This window comes from Xiphophorus maculatus, chromosome 6, assembly GCF_002775205.1.
Source record: "Xiphophorus maculatus strain JP 163 A chromosome 6, X_maculatus-5.0-male, whole genome shotgun sequence".
Lineage (NCBI taxonomy): Eukaryota > Metazoa > Chordata > Actinopteri > Cyprinodontiformes > Poeciliidae > Xiphophorus > Xiphophorus maculatus.
In genome coordinates this window covers 28,947,188-28,967,154 of record NC_036448.1, presented here as the reverse complement: position 1 = coordinate 28,967,154, position 19,967 = coordinate 28,947,188, and the positions used below count along the sequence as shown (strand labels likewise).

Genomic DNA, 19,967 nt, shown 5'->3' with positions numbered 1-19,967 from the left:
GTTATCAGTAGCTTAGTTAGTTCAGAAGGACCAAAGCTCTCTCTGTCTCTCTCTCTCTGTCAGATGTTTAGCTGCTCTGCCTCCATTAGTGATAATGTTTTATGTTTTTTCTTCCTTTGGGGCTGATTGGCTGACGGTATGCAGGAGCCACAATCCTGGAAACCAGCCCACTGGACTCCACCAACTTGTCCTGTTGTAAAAGTTTCACTGATAACCTGCTGGGAATCAGCAGGTCTGTAGTCAGAAACGTGGAATGAGAAACACGACCATGATCAAATGTTTGCCAGGACCAGAATGAGCAACTTTACATCCTACCTGGCAACAAACGTCTGGTTAGGAAAGTTCAAATACAGGAAAATTGACACATGATTACAGCAATCAGTGTCACTAAAGTTGCATTGCTTCAGTGTGAAAGTTTGCCAAAACAATGTTGTAGTTTTCTCTGGTCCCTTCCTGATGTGGCGACATGTTTAACCGTTTGCTGTCATTCAGCCGCTGCTTGTCAACGTGGCGTCTTCAAAACAGGAAACTGATAATTGGCAAACATTTTGGAAAAAACCGAAAGACGGCATCATCCCACTGTGGAGGGAGAAGCTCTTCTTTCAGGAAGACAACGAACTTCTCTGCTAAAACGCTGACAGATCAGGGAACCAGAATCGTAGTTCAGCACCTCTCTGTACTTTGACTGATCCGTTTCGCCATTAAAACAGCGTCAGGTTCCAGTTTGTTCATGTGAACGATGAATCTCACTCCGTATGAAGGATTGCTGTAAAGACGACGACACAAGTGATTTCTGCTTCTCTGTCTGCTCATCTGGGACTGAATGCTTCGAATCAACGACTCATTGATGCATTTTTTGATAATTATCAATAATTAGAATATGTTTGAATTAAAATGACTTGTGTTTAAAGGTGTTTGTTGTGAATTGGTTCTTTATAAAGAAGCTGAATTGAACTGAGATCAGTGATTCAGTGATTTAACAGGAGACTGAGAATTAATGATGATGGTCTAACTGGACTAATGACCCAGTTAACATTATAATCTATCAGCTCTGATGTTGATCTAAATAAACACAATGAAAATGTTTCCAGGAAGCAGAACCAAACCACAGAGACGGAGCAGATGATGAGTTTGTAGAGCAGCAGATATGAATCTGTTCTCAGTGGTTATTAGAACCGACCAAACTGCTGGCAGCCAATCAGACTTGGTTCCTGCAGCTGTGTGGGTTTGTGCTCTGCAGCCTCCACACCGTTAGCTGTGGCTTCTCACCTTAATAACACAATGACAGTTACAAGCATCGACTGAAACAATCGTTCAGGAAGCACCTGTTTCTTCATCTGAGAGAGAAACAGCTCAGAGCTGAACTCACAGCTCAGCAATCAGCTCTGATCACAGTGAATCACATCAGTCAGGCTCTAATGAACATGTGACCAGGTCTGCTCTGCACCAGTTAACAAGAGATTCATTTAACTCAGGAGGAGAACGAACAGAGATGTACTCCAGTTACAATCTCTTCCCACTCTGAAAACACGTCTTGCCGAGTTTTCTCTTTTTATTGAAACAGGGAATGCCCTACCCACAATGCACGTTGCATCTCTAAAAGAGGAAACAAAACATATGCATCTGCAACGTGATTCACAGTTTTAAAAGATAAACTAGAATATTTACTGGGATCAGTACGACTGTATAAGGCTAATCAGCACCATTACGCTATAAACTATCTTATTATAAACTTATTATATTCTTCATATTTATAATAAGATAGTTTCTGGTGAGCAGCCGTCTGATCAGAACCAGCTGGCGCCGGCTGTCTCTGTCAAAAGAACCAAAAATATGTTTATGAATGAAGGAGGAAACATTTGCAGCGTCACGTTTTCTGACTCCATTAATCAACAGAACAGTTTTCTATTTCTGTTCCATTTTTTAGTCAAATGTAGTTTTTTCTTTATGACACCAAGCTGCATGGTCTGTCACAGGAAGCTCAAATAAATTACTTATTACACTAAACTTCATTAATTACATCATAAATGCTGAGTATTTAATTCCTTTAATAAACTCTGAAATGTTAGTTTTGTCTTCATGCTAACTTGAGAGCGGCGATCCGGTTAATACCGACACAGAACCGTTTAAATTAAATCCAGATTAAAAATATTAAAAACTCACAGGAAGGGATTTTATTTAATATGAAATATAATAATATCCAAAACATTTGGGTTCATTTTCTGTTAAACTGATAAATATTTTACTCTCTAACTATTAAAAGATGAAGAATTACAATGAAGGAATAATTAAGAAGTTCTATTGACTCTAGAAGATTTGTATCCTTCCTCCTCTAACTTTAACTTTTTTAATGAAAGAGTCTTTACTTTGACTAGACCGTTGTATTGCTCCTGCTATCTGTAAATAAAAACTATAATTGAGTGTTTTTCACTTGAAGTTGTTCAGTCTCACTGTAACTACACTCAGGTTAAAGGTTAAGATAAATGAGTTCAGTAAAATCTTCTGGTTCTGGTTCTGGTTCTGGTTCTGGTTCCGCCTCAATGACTCGGTTCTGCTCACTCAGATCAAATAACCTGTTTGTCTCTGAGAACTGGGTCATAATCTGCTTTATGGAAATAATGTGCTGAAAATAAATTATACAGATTTGTAACTTTGTGTTGAGTTTTTTTATTTGTATTTTTTAAGGTTTTTAATTTTCTAAAACAATTTGAATTGCAGCAAATATCACCTGGAGGCCTCAGGATAACCAGTCCTTGATCTTTATTAGATTGCTGAGTTAAAACAGGAATGTTTGGGAACTTTAGAATGAAAAACATATTTGGAGAAAATCACAATTTATAGTTGAGATATTAAGAAGTTTTTCCCACTAAAGGCCTGTAATCTGCTCCGGTCCAGCAGGGGGCGGTAAATTGACAAATCATTTGCTTTTATCAGTCTGACCTCCAGCAGAAGTAAACAATGCTGCCAGCAGCAGGTTGTGTTTTTGTTTCTCATATTTCAGTAACAATATCTTCAGTTTATTATCTGTTCTTACTGTCAGAGAGACAAACTGCTGCAAAATGAGAAATAATATAAATATTAATAATTAAACTTCTAAAAACATTTAACAGGTTTGGTTAGCTGCTAAAAATCAGATGTTGTAATTTATTATCTTGGGAAAATCAATAGTTATTAATAAGTGATGATCAAAAAACCACAGAGGTAACAATAGTAACCTGAACCTCCTGAACTCATTTCACTCTGATCTCTGCAGAGACTCTTTAGTTAAAGCAAAGCAACAGCGCCACCTGCAGGTTGTTCCCAGTCTGTTTGATGGTGTGGCTGTGATGGTCAGACTGGAAACTGTCAATAAAAATCTGAATCAGAAACATTTCAGTGTCGCTAACGTCTAATCTAACCCAACAGCGCCACCTGCTGGTTGATTTTATCCATCAGATTCCAGTTCAGCCACTGAAAGTAAAAGAATCTTCCCCTGATTGTCCAATCAGCATCTTCCTCTGATGATCCAATCAGCATCTTCCTCTGATTGTCTAATCAGCATCTTCCTCTGATTGTCCAATCAGCATCTTCCTCTGATGATCCAATCAGCAGCTTCCTCTGATTATCCAATCAGCATCTTCCTCTGATTGTCCAATCAGCAGCCTCCTCTTCTCTGTGGGCTGCAGGGGCTGATGGGAGCTTTGGTTCCTCTGCTAGAAACCACGTGGCCCTGGTCTGATCTCTCAGCTCGTCCTTGTTTGGCCTCAGCTGCATCAGAGCGCCACTTCTCCCCAGGTTCACCAGAGGAAACTCCACTGCACACAATGCTTTTCCTCCCAGCTGCTGCTCTGTGCTGGCTGGGTTCAGGTGAGTGTTTCCAGCCAATCAGGAGCCAACAAAGCCCACCTGGAACAAACACTGTCACACTAACCTTCACCTGTCTGTCTGTGTCTCTACAGCGATGGCTGCCATGGCAACACAGCTGGTTCAGGATTTAACTCTGACCAGGATAACCGGGCAGAGCGTCTCCTTCAGTTGCGGAGAAACTGGGCAGTGTGGTAGTACTAATGTCTACTGGTACCAGAAGAAAGAAACTGAAACATTTAAGATAATTTTTCGTTACCATAAAAGTAGCTGTGCAAATGGGTACGGGTACAATCATCCTCAGAAAAATGATTTCTCAGCTGAGAAAGTTCAGAACGGCTGTTCATTGAAGATTCAAAATGTTAGAGAAGATCATTCAGCCTCCTACTACTGCGGCTGTGTGAAGTCTGGTTCCCACAGTGAGAAATGATTCCTTCAGCCTGAACAAAAACCTCCAGATGATCAGATGTCAGTTTGTGACATAGAGAGCAGTAAACCACAGCCCAGGTTCACTGATTTCACCTCCATCTCACACAGAGACTCTCTGAGCTCTGAAGGTTTCTGGTTTCATTCATTATTTTCAGACTTGATAAATTTATGGTTTCTGTCGTTTTAAAGTTAAAGTTAAGGTGATGATTCTCCCTGAATCGTAAATAATTTATTGTAAGCAATATTAATTTCATACAGCAGAAAGTCTTCAGGCAGATCTCTCCTGTAATCTGGACGTGTTACAAACAGAGGAACATATTGAGAACAGCCTGGATTTAGTTTTATTCCCACTGGACTGTTAAGATTTACAGATTAATTTCTGTTAATCTTATAAATTAACAGAATTTATTACTTTAAAGCAGCCATGCTGCATAATTAAAGGGCTGATTACAATAAAATCAAAGATATAGAATTTCCTCACGTTGCATTTGCTCAGTTTTTATCCATGAAGTATCAGCTGGATTTTTCTAACTCTTTTATAAAACATGTTATAATTTATGTGCCACCTAACATTTTATAAGATCATTTTGATGTCCAACCCATGCTTAGCCTTTTGAGGAGTTTGAAACATTTGTAGCTCATTAAATTTCCTGTTTCTTCCTGTTTCGGGGTAACAGAGTCAGGTGGGGGACAAAGACCAACCAGATGGAGACATGGAGGCTTGATGCCAGCCTCAGCCCCAGAGAGACGGCAGATTAAATCCTCACAGTCAGAAAAACCTTTAAAGCTCCAGAAATACCACAGTCAGTTTAACCTGATGATTATTTCAGGACTGATATTTGATTTTCAACCTCTGGGACATTTAGACTTTTATTATTAACACAATAAATGATCAATGCTTCCTAATCATGAATCAATTCTTCAGTTAACAGAATAAAATGTAGGATGAACATTAACACATTTTAACACATTCAGACAGAAACATTGAACATGAAAGACAAAAGGCCATAATCCTTCATTTGACTCTTTCTGTCTGAAGATAATAACTTTAGTTTGGTTTCTGTCCAGCTTTAGAACATTATTATTAAAACTGATTGTTTTCTGTGCATATAATTCAATGATTCACTGGGTTCAGATTCACCTGATGACATCATAATGTAGAGCTGTGTATCATCTGAGTTTCTCTTTATGATTTCAGAGAAGGAAGATGCTTCAGAGTTAGATGTTTTCTTCATCGTCTCTCTGTAGGTTTTACAATAAACAAGTCAAGTTTCCCACCATGTTCCCTCAGACTTTTGATGAAGATTTATTTCACTTCTCAGTGGTGGAGCAATTTATTATTACCAGAAACAATAACCACTTACATGGGAGCGTCCAATCAGCATCTTCCTCTGATTATCCAATCAGCATCTTCCTCTGATTGTCCAATCAGCATCTTCCTCTGATTGTCCAATCAGCATCTTCCTCTGATTGTCCAATCAGCATCTTCCTCTGATAATCCAATCAGCAGCTTCCTCTGATTGTCCAATCAGCATCTTCCTCTGATGATCCAATCAGCATCTTCCTCTGATTGTCCAATCAGCATCTTCCTCTGATTGTCCAATCAGCAGCTTCCTCTAATGATCCAATCAGCATCTTCCTCTGATGGTCCAATCAGCAGCCTCCTCTTCTCTGTGGGCTGCAGGGGCTGATGGGAGCTTTGGTTCCTCTGCTAGAAACCACGTGGCCCTGGTCTGATCTCTCAGCTCGTCCTTGTTTGGCCTCAGCTGCATCAGAGCGCCACTTCTCCCCAGGTTCACCAGAGGAAACTCCACTGCACACAATGCTTTTCCTCCCAGCTGCTGCTCTGTGCTGGCTGGGTTCAGGTGAGTGTTTCCAGCCAATCAGGAGCCAACAAAGCCCACCTGGAACAAACACTGTCACACTAACCTTCACCTGTCTGTCTGTGTCTCTACAGCGCTGGCTGCCATGGCAACACACCTGGTTCAGGACGATTTAACTCTGACCAGGAGAACCGGGCAGAGCGTCTCCTTCAGCTGTGGAGGAACTGATCAGTGTGGTAGTTGGATATACTGGTACCAGAAGAAAGAAACAGAAACATTCAGAGCTATTCTCTATATCTCCAGTGGTGGTAGCCCAACAAAACCTTACAATCATCCTCAGCAAGATGATTTCTCAGCTGAGAGAGATCGGAGCAGCAGTTCGTTGAAGATCAACAAAGTTAAACTGGATCATTCAGCCTCCTACTACTGCGGCTGTTGGAAGTCTGGTTCCCACAGTGAGAAATGATTCCTTCAGCCTGAACAAAAACCTCCAGATGATCAGATGTCAGTTTGTGACATAGAGAGCAGTAAACCACAGCCCAGGTTCACTAATTTCACCTCCATCTCACACAGAGACTCTCTGAGTTTTAGTCTTTAATGTTTCATCATTTTATTATATTTATTTCAACATTTATTATCTTAATTCATGTTGTGAGTTACTGGATTGAAGAGATCAGCGTCTTCATCATCCTGACAAACACTAATCAGTCTGAGGTTAAATCTTCAACTGATCTCAGGTCAGCATTTTGTCCATCAGTTTCTCAGAGGAACCTGATATTCTGCTGAGATCCTGATGTTTCTCTAGCGCCACCAGCAGGACATTTGTTGGTTTTTCTTCATGGATGATCTGAAGTTTTTCATCTTTAAATCTTCTGGAAACATTTTCAACATTTAAAGTTTAAAATCTTTAACTTGGTGAAAAGTTTACTCAACTTTACATGTTTTAAATTTAACTGTTGTACAAAAAAACTAAGTGATTTTAATCTACATTTAATAATTCTTATACTTTATACAGTAAACCTGTATACCTGTATACCTGTACTCCTCTCCTCTCCTCTCCTCTCCTCTCCTCTCCTCTCCTCTCCTCTCCTCTCCTCTCCTCTCCTCTCCTCTCCTCTCCTCTCCTCTCCTCTCCTCTCCTCTCCTCTCCTCTCCTCTCCTCTCCTCTCCTCTCCTCTCCTCTCCTCTCCTCTCCTCTCCTCTCCTCTCCTCTCCTCTCCTCTCCTCTCCTCTCCTCTCCTCTCCTCTCCTCTCCTCTCCTCTCCTCTCCTATCCTATCCTATAGGATAAAAAGATCCGTCGTAGAACCTCAGTAAAATGCTTTGCTCCCCTTTAGCAACTCTGGAGCCGCCGCTGCCTCTGAAGAACATCAGCAGACTCACAGCAGGTCAAAGGTCGTGACCTCTGCTGCCTCCATCCCACCTGATCAGTGTGAGCTTCATGACTCCATCAGCCTCCAGGAAACCACAGACCTCCATGCTGCATTCATGATCTCAGGAGATCTCAGCAGCTGCAGCTCAGACTGAAACACTGAAGACTTTCAGCAAGACGACGTCCCAACAAACCAGGAGACCCACTGGGAGAGATGGGAGCTTTCAGACATGATGTCTGCAGAGCTTCCTTCAGACCTACTTTGGACCTTCACAGCACATTTCTGATGGTTCTGCCAAGGATCCACTCAGAACCTCACAGCAACTTCAGCAGCCATGTTGATGTGAACATCAGAGAAACTCATCATGGAGCTGAAATCTGATCCTGCTGCATCATCTGGACCGGTTCCCCTCAGCCGACCCGTTCAGCAGCAGACTGGTTTCTGTGGAGGATACTGGTACCGTTTGGTTCTGGAGCCAGACTGGATGTTACAAGTAAGAACCAAAACTTACTGGTTTTACTGTAGAAGTTAAAATGGTTTAATGTGTTTCTGCTGCTTCAGGATTTACATTTTTGGGTTTCATCCGTGGAGATAAGCATTAATGAAATATGATTAATTTTATGAAACAGGTTTAAATTTCATAAGAAGCTGAACTTTGTTCTCATTTCTGTAACTATTGGAGGAGATTATGTTTGATGTTGTTATAAATAGACTAATTTCTGAAAAACTTTAATCTTTTATCAAAAACTAAAACTAAAACTTACATGTAAGGTAGGTTTTTGTATCAGTTTGTCTCACTGTGAGGAGGAATGATGGCAACTCTGCAATATATTCTGTAAAAGTCTAATTATTGTAAAATAGTCTTTTACAGTAATTAGACTGTAATTACTGTCTAATTACAGTAATTAATTAGACAGTTGTAGCAGTTTTAACTGATAAAACTTGAAACTGACAGAGAAACACGGAGATAATAAAACTAGAAAACAGCTGATGGGTTTTTGTATCAGTCTGTCTCACTGTGGGATGAATGGATCTTTGGTTCTGGAACCAAACTGTTTGTAACTGGTAAGAACCAACATTTACTGGTTTCCATTAGTAGAAAGTTGTATTATAAAATGTGGACATTTATGAAAACAGATGTAAAATTCACAAACAGCTAAATGTCTTTTTTCAGCTGTTGGAGGTGATTATCTTTTCTTTCTCTGACTCTAAAGCTGGGATTTTATTATTAAGTCTAATAACTGAAAGACTTAATTTAATATTTTATTTAGGACTAAAACTCAGAGTTACATGAAGCAAACAGAGAAAAATGTAATATGATAAAAGCAGAAAGCAGCTGATGGGTTTTTGTATCAGTCTGTCTCACTGTGGGATGAATGGATCTTTGGTTCTGGAACCAGACTGGATGGAACCGGTAAGAACCAAAACTTACTGGGTTTACTGGAGAAGTTAGAATGGGTTTAGAGTCACTTTCTGCTGCTTCAGGATTTACATGTTAGATTTTATCATTAGTTGATAATTAATTATAAAAATATAAATGATTCATGAGAAACTTGTTCAAGGACAACTTTATAAAATAAATTTAGTATTTTAACAAACATTAGACAATAATATCTGAACACACTCAGTAACTCTAACTCTGTAATATCTACTAATATTGTTGATAAAAGTTTAATTATTGTAAAATATTATTTATACATTTACTAAATGATAAAGCTCAGAGTTACATGAAGCTGAAAGAGAAAAAACTGAGATAATAAAAGCAGAAAACAGCTGATGGGTTTTTGTATCAGAGTTTCTCACTGTGTAGAGAATTTCTCTTTGGATCCGGAACCAAACTGTTTGTAACTGGTAAGAATCAACATTTACTGGTTTTATTGTTTAATCTCACTTTTTGCTGTTTCAGGATTTAAATGTAATTTTTATTACTAGAAACAGCGACTATATAAAAGGCGGATCGTGGCAGTAGCCCAGGGCTCACATGTTTTGGGGCCACAGATTTTTCTTGTCTGTTTTTAATGAATTTGTGTTTTAAACATTATCATATAAAACTCATCGCCCCAAACCCTGTGAGTTTTAATATTTAGGAATTTTGTGGATATAAACAACATCTAAGTATTTGAAAATTATGTTGATTTATTTAGAAACAACATGGAGTTATTGGGTAGAAAAAATATTAAATCAGTTCAAACCTGCTGATGTAGGAAAACCTGTTGATGTCTATTAATATTCTATGATTTTAATAAATAAAATCATTTTTCCTTAGAGGATAGGGCAGCAAATCTGGCTGCAACCCAAGGCCCATATTCTCCTAATTTGGTTCTTTGTAGAAGATAATTCAATATAAAAATGTCAATAATTCATGAAAAACATGTTAGAAAAAACTCTGAACAACTTTATTAAATAAACTGTTAAATGTTGGATAACTTGTGAAAACTCTCAGTGACTCTCACACTGCAATATCTGATAATGTTGTTTATAAATTATAATTACTATAAAATATTCTTTCAATATTTACTGACTGCTAAAACTCAGAGTTACATGAAGCTGAGAGAGAAAAAAAAAAAAAAAATAATAATAATCTGACCAAAAGCATCAGACGGGTTTTTGTATGGATCTGTCTCACTGTGGACTGGATCTTTGGTTCTGGAACCAAACTGTTTGTAACTGGTAAGAACTTTTATTTTCCTTCAGCTGTTTTAAATTACAACTTAAAATGTTTCTGTCATTAATAAAGAAGTAAAACTCTGTGGTTTCCTTAAAGTGAAAATGAAAAGTTATTATTTTATAAAATATTTAGAAGGTTAAAGATATTTTGTGTTTATCATCTTTAACGTTTTAAAATCTCTGAAGTGGATAAAAATGTTCATCTGGTAAAGAATTGAAAATCTTACAAATATTCACAGGAAGGTTCAGAAAACTTTTAAAAGTTTTTTTACCTAAAAAACCTCAAAAGTTTCATAAAGATGTTTAAGAAACATTTATGTTACCAATGTTTAAATGTATTATTTATAAATATGGAAAACCAACTAAAAATATGACCAACATTCAGTCATTTACATTTTCTTTAAATATAAAATAAATTATTCGGAGATGAGAAACATAATTTGTAATTATTACAAAGTTCAAATGTAAATATAGTTAAATTGTGGAAGATATTTATTACATTTATTACAGCTGGATATAAAATTTGACATTTTGTCGCATCAATCTATGAGTTTAGATTTCAACTAAAACTTTACAGATTTAAAAATTAAATTGTTTAAATTTTATCATATATATGAAAACAGTTTTATAGTGAACTAGTGTTACTGTGTGACAAGAAAATCAACTAATTTAATATTAATTATTTAAAATAAAAATGTTTCTTCCAATAATTTGCATAAAATGTATCATAATTTAAATTGTTTAATATCTGTAGTTTTATATATTATTTAATGTTCAGCCTGATAAACTGTGAAATAGTTCAGATTTTCCATCAAACATTATTTTGGTTTTTAACTCGTTTAAATGTAAAAAGTTTCTTTCTGTCAGATGAACAATAAATCAGACGAGGAGCCGGAGAGCCGTCGCCGTGACGACTGAGTGGCAGGAAACCAAAGTTTCTTTAATTAGAACCAAAGAGAAACAAAGAGGAAAGCAGGAGCCCAACATGGGGCCCTGCGGGGCCCCAGAGTGAAGACAGGAAGTAGAGGAAACTAAATCAGTTTGACTGAAAAACTTCATCTGAGCTGATAAATCTATAAAACAATCAATCGATCTGCCGGTTTCCATAGAAACGTTTAATCTACTTTGAATGATTAATGGAGTTTACTGAACTGTTGGTAACCAGGATCAACTGGAATATATATGATGGAATTAAAATGATATTTTTATAAAGTGTCTTCATTTGGTGTGAATTGGAGCTAAATAAATAAATAAACTGAATTATTACAAATAAACAGTTAAAATCTCGTTACACTAGGAGTGCTAGGTTTTTGATTTCTCCCCAGACTTACCGATACAGGGCCAAAAGGCCCTGAGTCCAAACTGACGACTCTGATGGCTCAAATTAGCATCCGTTCTTCAATTGTAAATGTGGCCGTTGACCGTCAGGCCAGAAGGTAGGAATGTGAATAGTCCATGTTGGGGGTGGGTATCTATGATACCAGCAGGAGATCAGGTCTCCTGTAGGTAGTGCTCTTCAGTTTAGTTTTGAAGCATACATGAAGTGTTTTTGGAGAGATGTGACCTTTTGCAGCTGATCCATGATGTTGTGCTGCATTATCCAGGTCATTTTGCCAAATGTACATAGAGTTTGCAAAACATACAATCTGTTTCAAGAAATATGCAAAGGTTTTTCTAAAAGAAATTAGTAATGTTTCTCTTTGAAATAAAGCTAAGAGGGTTTAAAATGACAGTTTAGAAATAAACTAACCAAATTAATTGTGTTGATCCACCTCAAAAAAATCATGCAAAAAGGGTAAGCAAAAGAAATCTGGGAGACTTAGCACATGCAAATTTGCATGCAGCCTTTTGTGCTGTGGAGGATAAATAGGTGACTGCTTCACCTATTTAGTTCACAAGAACTAATGGCATTTATTTCAGTCATTATCTTGCGGGGGGTGACCAAGGTTCCATCACTATGTGACAGCTGGTCAGCAAACCTGGCAAACATGGAAACATTTATCAGGCATGCATTGGGGTGCGGGAGAGACGGGTGGACTTCCTGGTTGAGCTTGCAAAAGAGTTCGGTAACTCTCATGTGAGTGAGAAGAAGGCACACAAGGAGAAACTGCTTCGGCAACAACCTTCCACACCCAGCTCAGGCAAAAGGGCGAAGTGTCAGGTCAACCATCGATGCAGGATGCGTGTCCTGAGGCCGAAACATCATCAGTGACCCCTCACACCCCCACCATGGACTGTTCTCCCTGCTGCCCTCTGGAAAGAGGTTCTGCAGCATCCGGTGCAGGTCCACCTGGTTCCAAAACAGCTTTTTCCCACTTGCCATCAGACTGCTGAACTCTTAACTGGACTGCACTCAAAAACTGGTCTCCACTTTATACCTTGCACATGTACAGAGCTAAATAACTTCTATTTTACTGTCAGTCCTGCACTTTATATTTTATATTTAGATTTATATTCATATTTTATACTGTATTTTATTTTACTCACAACATTGTAACTTCAAACATTATCCTGAGCCGTATGCAACGAAATTTCGTTCTGTATTCACCCTGTGCATTGAAAATGACAACAAAGTCAGTCGAAGTCGAAGTCGAAGTCTAAGGAACAATTGTGCAACTGTGAGATGCGTTGAGGCCATTACCAGGGTACTGATAAGGTAATGGCCCTATTTACTGAACAAAAGCACCTGCTAGAGAAATTCCTTCAGGCCAGTTGGCCTATCTCTAGACTGAATAGGTATATGTCACAATGGACTAACTCCAGCACTTCTAACCAGCAGATGAATTTCTGTAAAGTTTAAAATGGGATTTAAAACATATAAATTTTCAGTTCTAATAAAAATCTGTGGGGGGGCGCTAGTGTGCAGTAATGGAGTAGACGTGTTTTGCAGAGCTCCGTGTCACTGCCTTCATTTAAAACTTATTCACTGCACCAAAGATATTATTTTTTTCACCGAGTGAGTAGCTAGCACCCGTCTCTTCAGTCTATTTTAGTTTTGGCATTTCACATCATGCCTAGGAAAGACGAAGCCCAGAAGTCGACTGCTCCGCTGTTAGCAACGAGACTATACTAGCCGCCGTCAATAGCCACAAAGATGATCTTTCTAAAGTCTACACACTCGTGGATACTCTCAAGAAATCACTGGAAGGACGTCTGGACTCAATTGAAGCTCGTTTAACAACCCTGCAGACAGAGCACAGTGAGGTCCGGCACCGTTTGGATGACATGGACTCGGCTCTAACCTCTACCGATGCCCGTGTTTCGGCCCTGGAGTCATCATGTGGCGAGCTAGCGGCGGCTAACGGCCTTCTTAAGAAAAAGGTTGACGACTTGGAGGGACGCTCGCGCAGACAAAACATTCGGATTGTTGGCCTCGAGGAAGGTGTAGAGGGGGCTCCACCTGCAGAATTTGTCTCAAAATTTATCTCTGAGCTGCTGGGACAGGACAGCTTTCCCAAGCCCGTTAAAATTGATAGGGCGCATCGTGCCCTGAGACCAAAGCCACATCCTAATGAACGTCCTCGGATTATCATCGCCAGGGTCCACAATGACCGCGACGTGATGAATATTCTGCGGTTGAGTCGACAGCAAGCCCCTCTGATGTACCACGGCCAGAAAGTTTTCATATTCCCAGACTACACAGCAGAGGTTTCAGCGCAGCGCCAGTTCTTTCAACACCGTGAGGAAGAGGCTGGTGGAGGCCGGAGCCACATGTTCCCTGCGTTTTCCTGCCAAGCTGCAAGTGTCTTTAAATGACACTGTGAAATCCTTCACTTCACCGACTGATGCAGAGCGGGTTGCCAATTCACTGTCTCATATTAAATGACTTTGTTAATCTTTCTGTGCTAGTTAGTCTGCTAGTTCGATTAAGCTTTGGTGCATATTAACATCTATACAATTTCTGGAGGTAAACACGGCGTGTTGTGTTTAGATTACCCACTTGTGATTTTTTTTTTTTTCTTTGCTCTGTTACCCGGCAGCCTCCACTCTAGATTTTGGGATATGCCGCTTTGTTCATGTTGCGGCAAGGGTGAGTTTTGGGGGTTTTGTTTCTGCGTTGTTGCTGTTAAATTGCCTGTGTTTTGTTTTGTTTTGTTTACCCTGTCAGCTGCTTTTTTTACGTTGTGATAAATGCAGGATAATAGCACTTTTAAGTCGAGCATGAGTCCTATTAATTTTGTTTCCTGGAACTGTAGAGGCCTTGGTAAGGCACTTAAAAGAGCGAAGGTGTTTTCACATCTAAAATCACTTTCATCTGATATTATCTTTCTGCAGGAGACTCATATTCATCCAACTGAGCAGAGACGGCTGAGATCTTCATGGGTGTCTCAGGTTTACCAGGCTAATTTTTCTTCCAAGGCTAGAGGGGTTGCAATCCTTATCCGCGAGTCTATTCCATTTATTTTTAACTCCATGTCTGCAGATCCGGGGGGGGGCGATATGTGCTTGTCACTGGCGAAATTAATTCCATCCCTGTTGCCCTTTTGAATATTTATGCCCCAAATTGTGACTGCCCCGACTTTTTCTGCAAGATATTTGATACTATTGCACAATTTAATAATAGGGACATGATTATAGGAGGTGACTTCAACTGTTATCTCGATCCAGTGTTGGATAGGTCCTCCAATAAGGTTGCCTCTTCTTTGAAATCAGTGTCTGTTTTAAATAACCTCATTAAGTCACTAAACTTAGTGGATATCTGGAGGCTTCAGCATCCTTCCGATCGCAAATACTCATTTTTTTCCCCCTCCCATGGTAGTTTTACCAGAATTGACCACTTTTTAATTGATTCTAAATTGATTTCACGTACAGTCAGTTCTCTCTATCACGGGATCTTAATTTCAGATCACGCCCCTCTCTTACTTCAGATCCACTTTAATCTTCATGCTCCATCGTTCAACTGGAAATTTATCCCCCCCATCAATTCGGATCAAGCACTTAAGGAATTCATTTCAGCTAAAATCTCAGATTTCCTTCTTTTTAATGACAAAGGTGATGTGTCTGATTCAGTCTTGTGGGAGACATTTAAGGTGGTTCTGAGGGGCAACATTATTTCTTATCAGTCTTCGGTCAAAAGGGCCAGATCTCAGCGTTTTGCAGATATACAGGCTGAATTGGCTGTTTTGGAGGACAGGTACCAGAACTCAAATGATGAAAATATACTTAATGCCATTCTGAAGATAAAATCTGAATATAACCACATGCTTGGGGAACAAGTTGGTAATTGCATTCGCAAACTTAAACAAAAGCATTTTGAACTGGCGGACAAACCTGATAGATTGCTTTCTAGACAAATAAAAGGCACACTGGCAGATAGAGCTATTCATAAAGTTACTTCTCCTTCTGGCCAACTGTTAACTGATCCTAAACTCATTAATGATGCCTTTTTCAATTATTACAGTGATTTATACACCTCCAAGAGTAGTGCTACCAGCACGGATATTAAAGTCTTTCTAAACAATTTAAATGTACCTGTCCTGGATGAATCCGCCAGGGCACTCCTGGACTCTAGTTTTACTATTGAAGAAATTAAATCCGCGATACACTCTTTATCTCCTGGTAAGGCTTGTGGTCCGGATGGGTTTGGAATAGATTTCTATAAATGTTATTTGGATCTGGTTGCCCCTCTTCTTCTGCGTATGGTGAACTCTTCTGTGGTGGAGGGAGTGTTTCCCCAGAGTTTGTATGATGCTCATATCTGTCTTCTCCTGAAGAAGGGCAGGGATTGCTCTAATGTTGCCTCATACCGTCCTTTAAGCTTACTAAATGGTGACCAAAAAATAGTAGCCAAAGTACTAGCTACTCGTTTAAATAAACACATAGCTCATCTGATCCATCCCAACCAGACTGGCTTTAACCCCAACAGGTATTCCTTTTCAAACACTCGTCGACTCTTAAGTGTTATGTACCAGTCCAACCTTCCTGCCTCCGCAGTTATTTCATTAGATGCTCAACAGGCATTCGACCAAATTGAATGGGACTATTTGTTTTTGGTTCTCCAAAAATTTGGCTTTGGCGATAAATTTATGACTTTACTAAAAATGCTTTACGCTCAGCCAAGATCCTCAGTTCTGACTAATCACGACAGGTCTGCTTCTTTTTTATTGCATCGCGGAACCAGACAGGGGTGTTGTCTTTCTCCGTTGCTATTTGCATTGGCCATGGAACCCCTTGCTATTTCCATCAGGAACCATCCATCGATCACTGGCATTTCAGACTATGCTACAGATAGTCCCATTGGCCTGTATGCAGACGATGTTATCCTGACCCTTTCAGACGTTACAGTCTCTCTTTCTCCACTTCTTACACTTATAAATAAATTTGGCAAGCTTTCCGGTTTTACTATTAATTGGGATAAAAGTCTTTTTATGCCTCTTTCAAATGGTCTGAACGCTGCTTTTCTTAGCAATCTGCCATTCAAAGTTTCCACTAGTCATTTCGAGTATCTGGGGATAAATATCACAAGAGACCCTAAACTCCTTTTTAAATATAATTTTTTGGATTTAATCAACAAAATTAAATCCATGGCTGACATGTGGAGGCACCTTCCTCTTTCATTGATTGGTCGCATCAATGTTGTCAAGATGGTGCTCCTTCCGAAATTTACCTATCTTTTTCAAAATATACCCATTTATCTCACTGCTTCCTTTTTTAAGATGATAGACTCTATTAAAATCCCTTTTGTCTGGGCTGGTAAGCACCCTCGAATATCAAAGTCTCACCTACAGAAACCTACTGCGGAGGGGGGCCTTGGCCTTCCTGTTTTTCGATACTATTACTGGGCGTGTAATGCCAGATCCTGGATTTTCTGGACTCAGTTCTGTTCGAGGGGTGAGGTGGTTGACTCGCTACTACCCAAATGGCCATTGAACGAAAACCTTGCGTTATTGGAGCTTACTTCTTCTTCCTCAGCTGCAGTATTGTTTTCCAATCCTTCTTTGTCCTTTCAGTTGCTGAAGGATAATTTTATACTAAGAAATTCACTCAGGATTCTGAAGCAGTTAAAGAATGTATTGAATCTCCCTGGCTTGTCCATCTATGCCCCGATTTGTCAGAATTCAGCATTTAAGCCAGGTAATATGGATGTAGTTTTTAAGCACTGGTTAAATAAGGGGATAGTTGCTGTTAAGGATTTATACATTAATAATCACTTTGCTTCCTTCACGCAACTACAATCAAAATTTGGTCTTCCTTCTAGCCATTTTTTCAGGTACTTGCAAGCTCGGAACTTTGTAAAACAGCACCTCCCCCACTATGAAACCTTACCGGCACAGCATAGTTTCTACGAGCTTATAAGAAAGCCCTCTACCTCTAAAAACCTAATTTCTCAGTTTGTTAATCTTTTCAGTTCATCCCCATCTACTAGGCATATAAAAGAGGCCTGGGCTTCTGATCTACTTGGTGAGATTTCGGATGAGCAATGGGATTTGTCTCTTTCAAGAATCAAGACCTGCTCCATTAACTCTAGACTGCAACTTATTCAATTCAAAGTTATCCATCGGCTGCACTTTTCTAAAACTAAACTCAATAGGCTATTCCCCTGCGTCTCACCAAAATGCGACAAATGTAAATTAGATGATGGGTCTCTGGGTCACATGTTTTGCTCCTGTCCTAAACTAATGGACTTCTGGTGCAAGATTTTTGAATTTTATAGCAATGCTTATGGCAAGCCTCTATGTCCGGATAGGCATTTGATCATTTTGGGTTGCTCTAAATCCTCTCTTGCTCTTCCCATGTCCCTACAACAGTCTCTAATGTTTGGTTTAGTGGTAGCAAAGCGGGTTATTCTACGGGAATGGAAATCCTCTACCCCACCTTGTTTTAAGAAATGGCTTAATGATATGGTGTCCTGTATCTATCTTGAGGAGATTCGATACTCTTTGTCTGACAATCATCAGAAGTTCCTGGATGTGTGGGGTCCTTTCAATAGATACATGCAAAATAATAGGCTAAAATAACTGTCGTTTACATCTGGTCCTGTATTTTCTAATAATTTATTTTACTCATTTACCGTTTCGTCATGTTTATTGTGATTATAACTTGTGTTCATCTTTTCTTGTTATTCCATATTCCATGGTGGGCTGTTTGTTTCAATGTCCTCAGAAATGTCTCTTACTCGCTTGGACTCTGTCTCATGCTCGATAACACTCTACAATCTGATGTGCATTTTATCCTCTTATCAGACCCTTTGTTAGCTGACAGTGTTTTGATTGTTCTGTTCTGTGGATTTTTGTTTTGATGATTCTGGTTAGTTTTTTTTTTTTTTTTTATCCTTGTTGTTTTGTCCTCTAATTTGCCTGTTTATTCTTGAAAATCATAAATAAATATAAAAAAATAAAAAAATAAAAATCTGTTGCTTTTAAACAGAATAAATGAGACAATCAATCAGAGCCACTCTGGTCGTTTCTCTGGTAATGAACTGATTCCAGTTGAATCTCTGGATCGTCTGCAGCAGCTGATCCTTGGAGTCTAAACTCTGAATCATGTGGAAAAGTTTCTTAGTGTTTCTAACATAACGTATTAAACTGTGATGAGAGTTTCTGCTGCTGACTGGCTGGATGTGTGTCTGTCTGCTTGTTTCTGCTGCCAACCTCCAGGTGATCCGGTAGTGAAGCCCATGGTGAGCGTGTACCCAGCAGCATCCAGCGCCCGGCGGGGCAGGAGGGGCTTCCTGCTGTGTCTGGCCTCAGGCATGTTTCCTCCTGAGGTCAAGTTCACCTGGAAAACACTGGAGGACGATGGAGAGAAAGATCTGACCTCTGAAGAGCAGCTGGAGCTCAGAGAGCCGAACCGCACCGCCTCCATCTTACTGGTGGACCGGGATCTTCTCAGCACATCTAGATACCGCTGCTCTGTGCAGCATGAGGGGGGCCCAGTGGAGGCCCCTACAACACAAGGTGATGAAGCTGGGAGACCAGGTGGAGGCTCAGGTGGAGCAGAGGACAGAGGATGATTCACTGCAACATTTTCCTCCTGTTCTGTTCCAGAGGTTTGTCCCTGGATCCTGATGATCCTGAACCGGGTGAAGCTGCTCTGCCTGCTCTACTCAGTGCTGATAGTGAAGAGTCTGGTGTACTGCAGTGGCCTCTCTCTGCTGATGGTCCTCAGGAACAAGGGCCCGGCCCCCAGATGAATCTCTGCTGCTGCTGCTGCTTCTCCTGCCAGGCTGCGTGAACTCAGGATTTTATTATTAATCACTGAAAATCATTTATTCAACTTTAGCTTCATTTTAATTAGTTCTGCAGCTTCTTTGCTTTAATAAAGTCAGATATTCTCAGCCAATCAGACATCAGAACGATCTGCTGTGAAGGAAACTAAATCAGTTCCAGCAGATTTAACATCATTGACTTATATAAAAGTTTAGTTTTTTAAAAGTATTTTATTATTATTCTAAACATTTATGCTGAAACTGACTCATGAAGAAGAAATAATAAGCTTTGAGAAAACATTTCTATTCATGTTGTTTAAAATTATTTCTGTCAAATTTGTGTTGTAAAGATTTAAAAACTCTGATTTTGTCCAAATGTTTTATCTACAGTAATTGATTAAATATGCATTTTGTTTTTGCTCTGAATAAATCCTGCGACGCTGAAAGAATAAATCTGTTTTCTATTTTCTACTAAATGTTTCCTGTGAAGCTCCAGCTGCTGAAACGTCCAGAGGTTTGATGAGTCGGGCCTGAAGTGTGAATGTGGCTCCATGAGGCTCCTGAGTTCATCAGGAGCCATGAAATATTTCATCAGCAGCAGATCAGTGAGAATTAAAGGAGGTCGTCTAACTGGACCGAGATGATTCACTTTACCGTCTATCAGCTCTGATGTTGATCTAAATAA

The 19,967-nt window shown here is 39.4% G+C and overlaps 1 protein-coding gene across 1 annotated transcript; it reads left to right on the top strand.

The window, feature by feature from the left end:
- The first annotated feature begins 3,643 nt into the window (after positions 1–3,643).
- Positions 3,644–19,604, top strand: LOC111608885. The gene is made up of 5 exons (XM_023335384.1): positions 3,644–3,846; positions 3,939–4,257; positions 8,489–8,532; positions 18,732–19,031; positions 19,122–19,604. Exons 1-5 carry the CDS (start codon positions 3,672–3,674, stop codon positions 19,265–19,267), a joined length of 984 nt encoding a protein of 327 aa, XP_023191152.1. The 5' UTR covers positions 3,644–3,671; the 3' UTR covers positions 19,268–19,604.
- Positions 19,605–19,967: the final 363 nt, after the last annotated feature.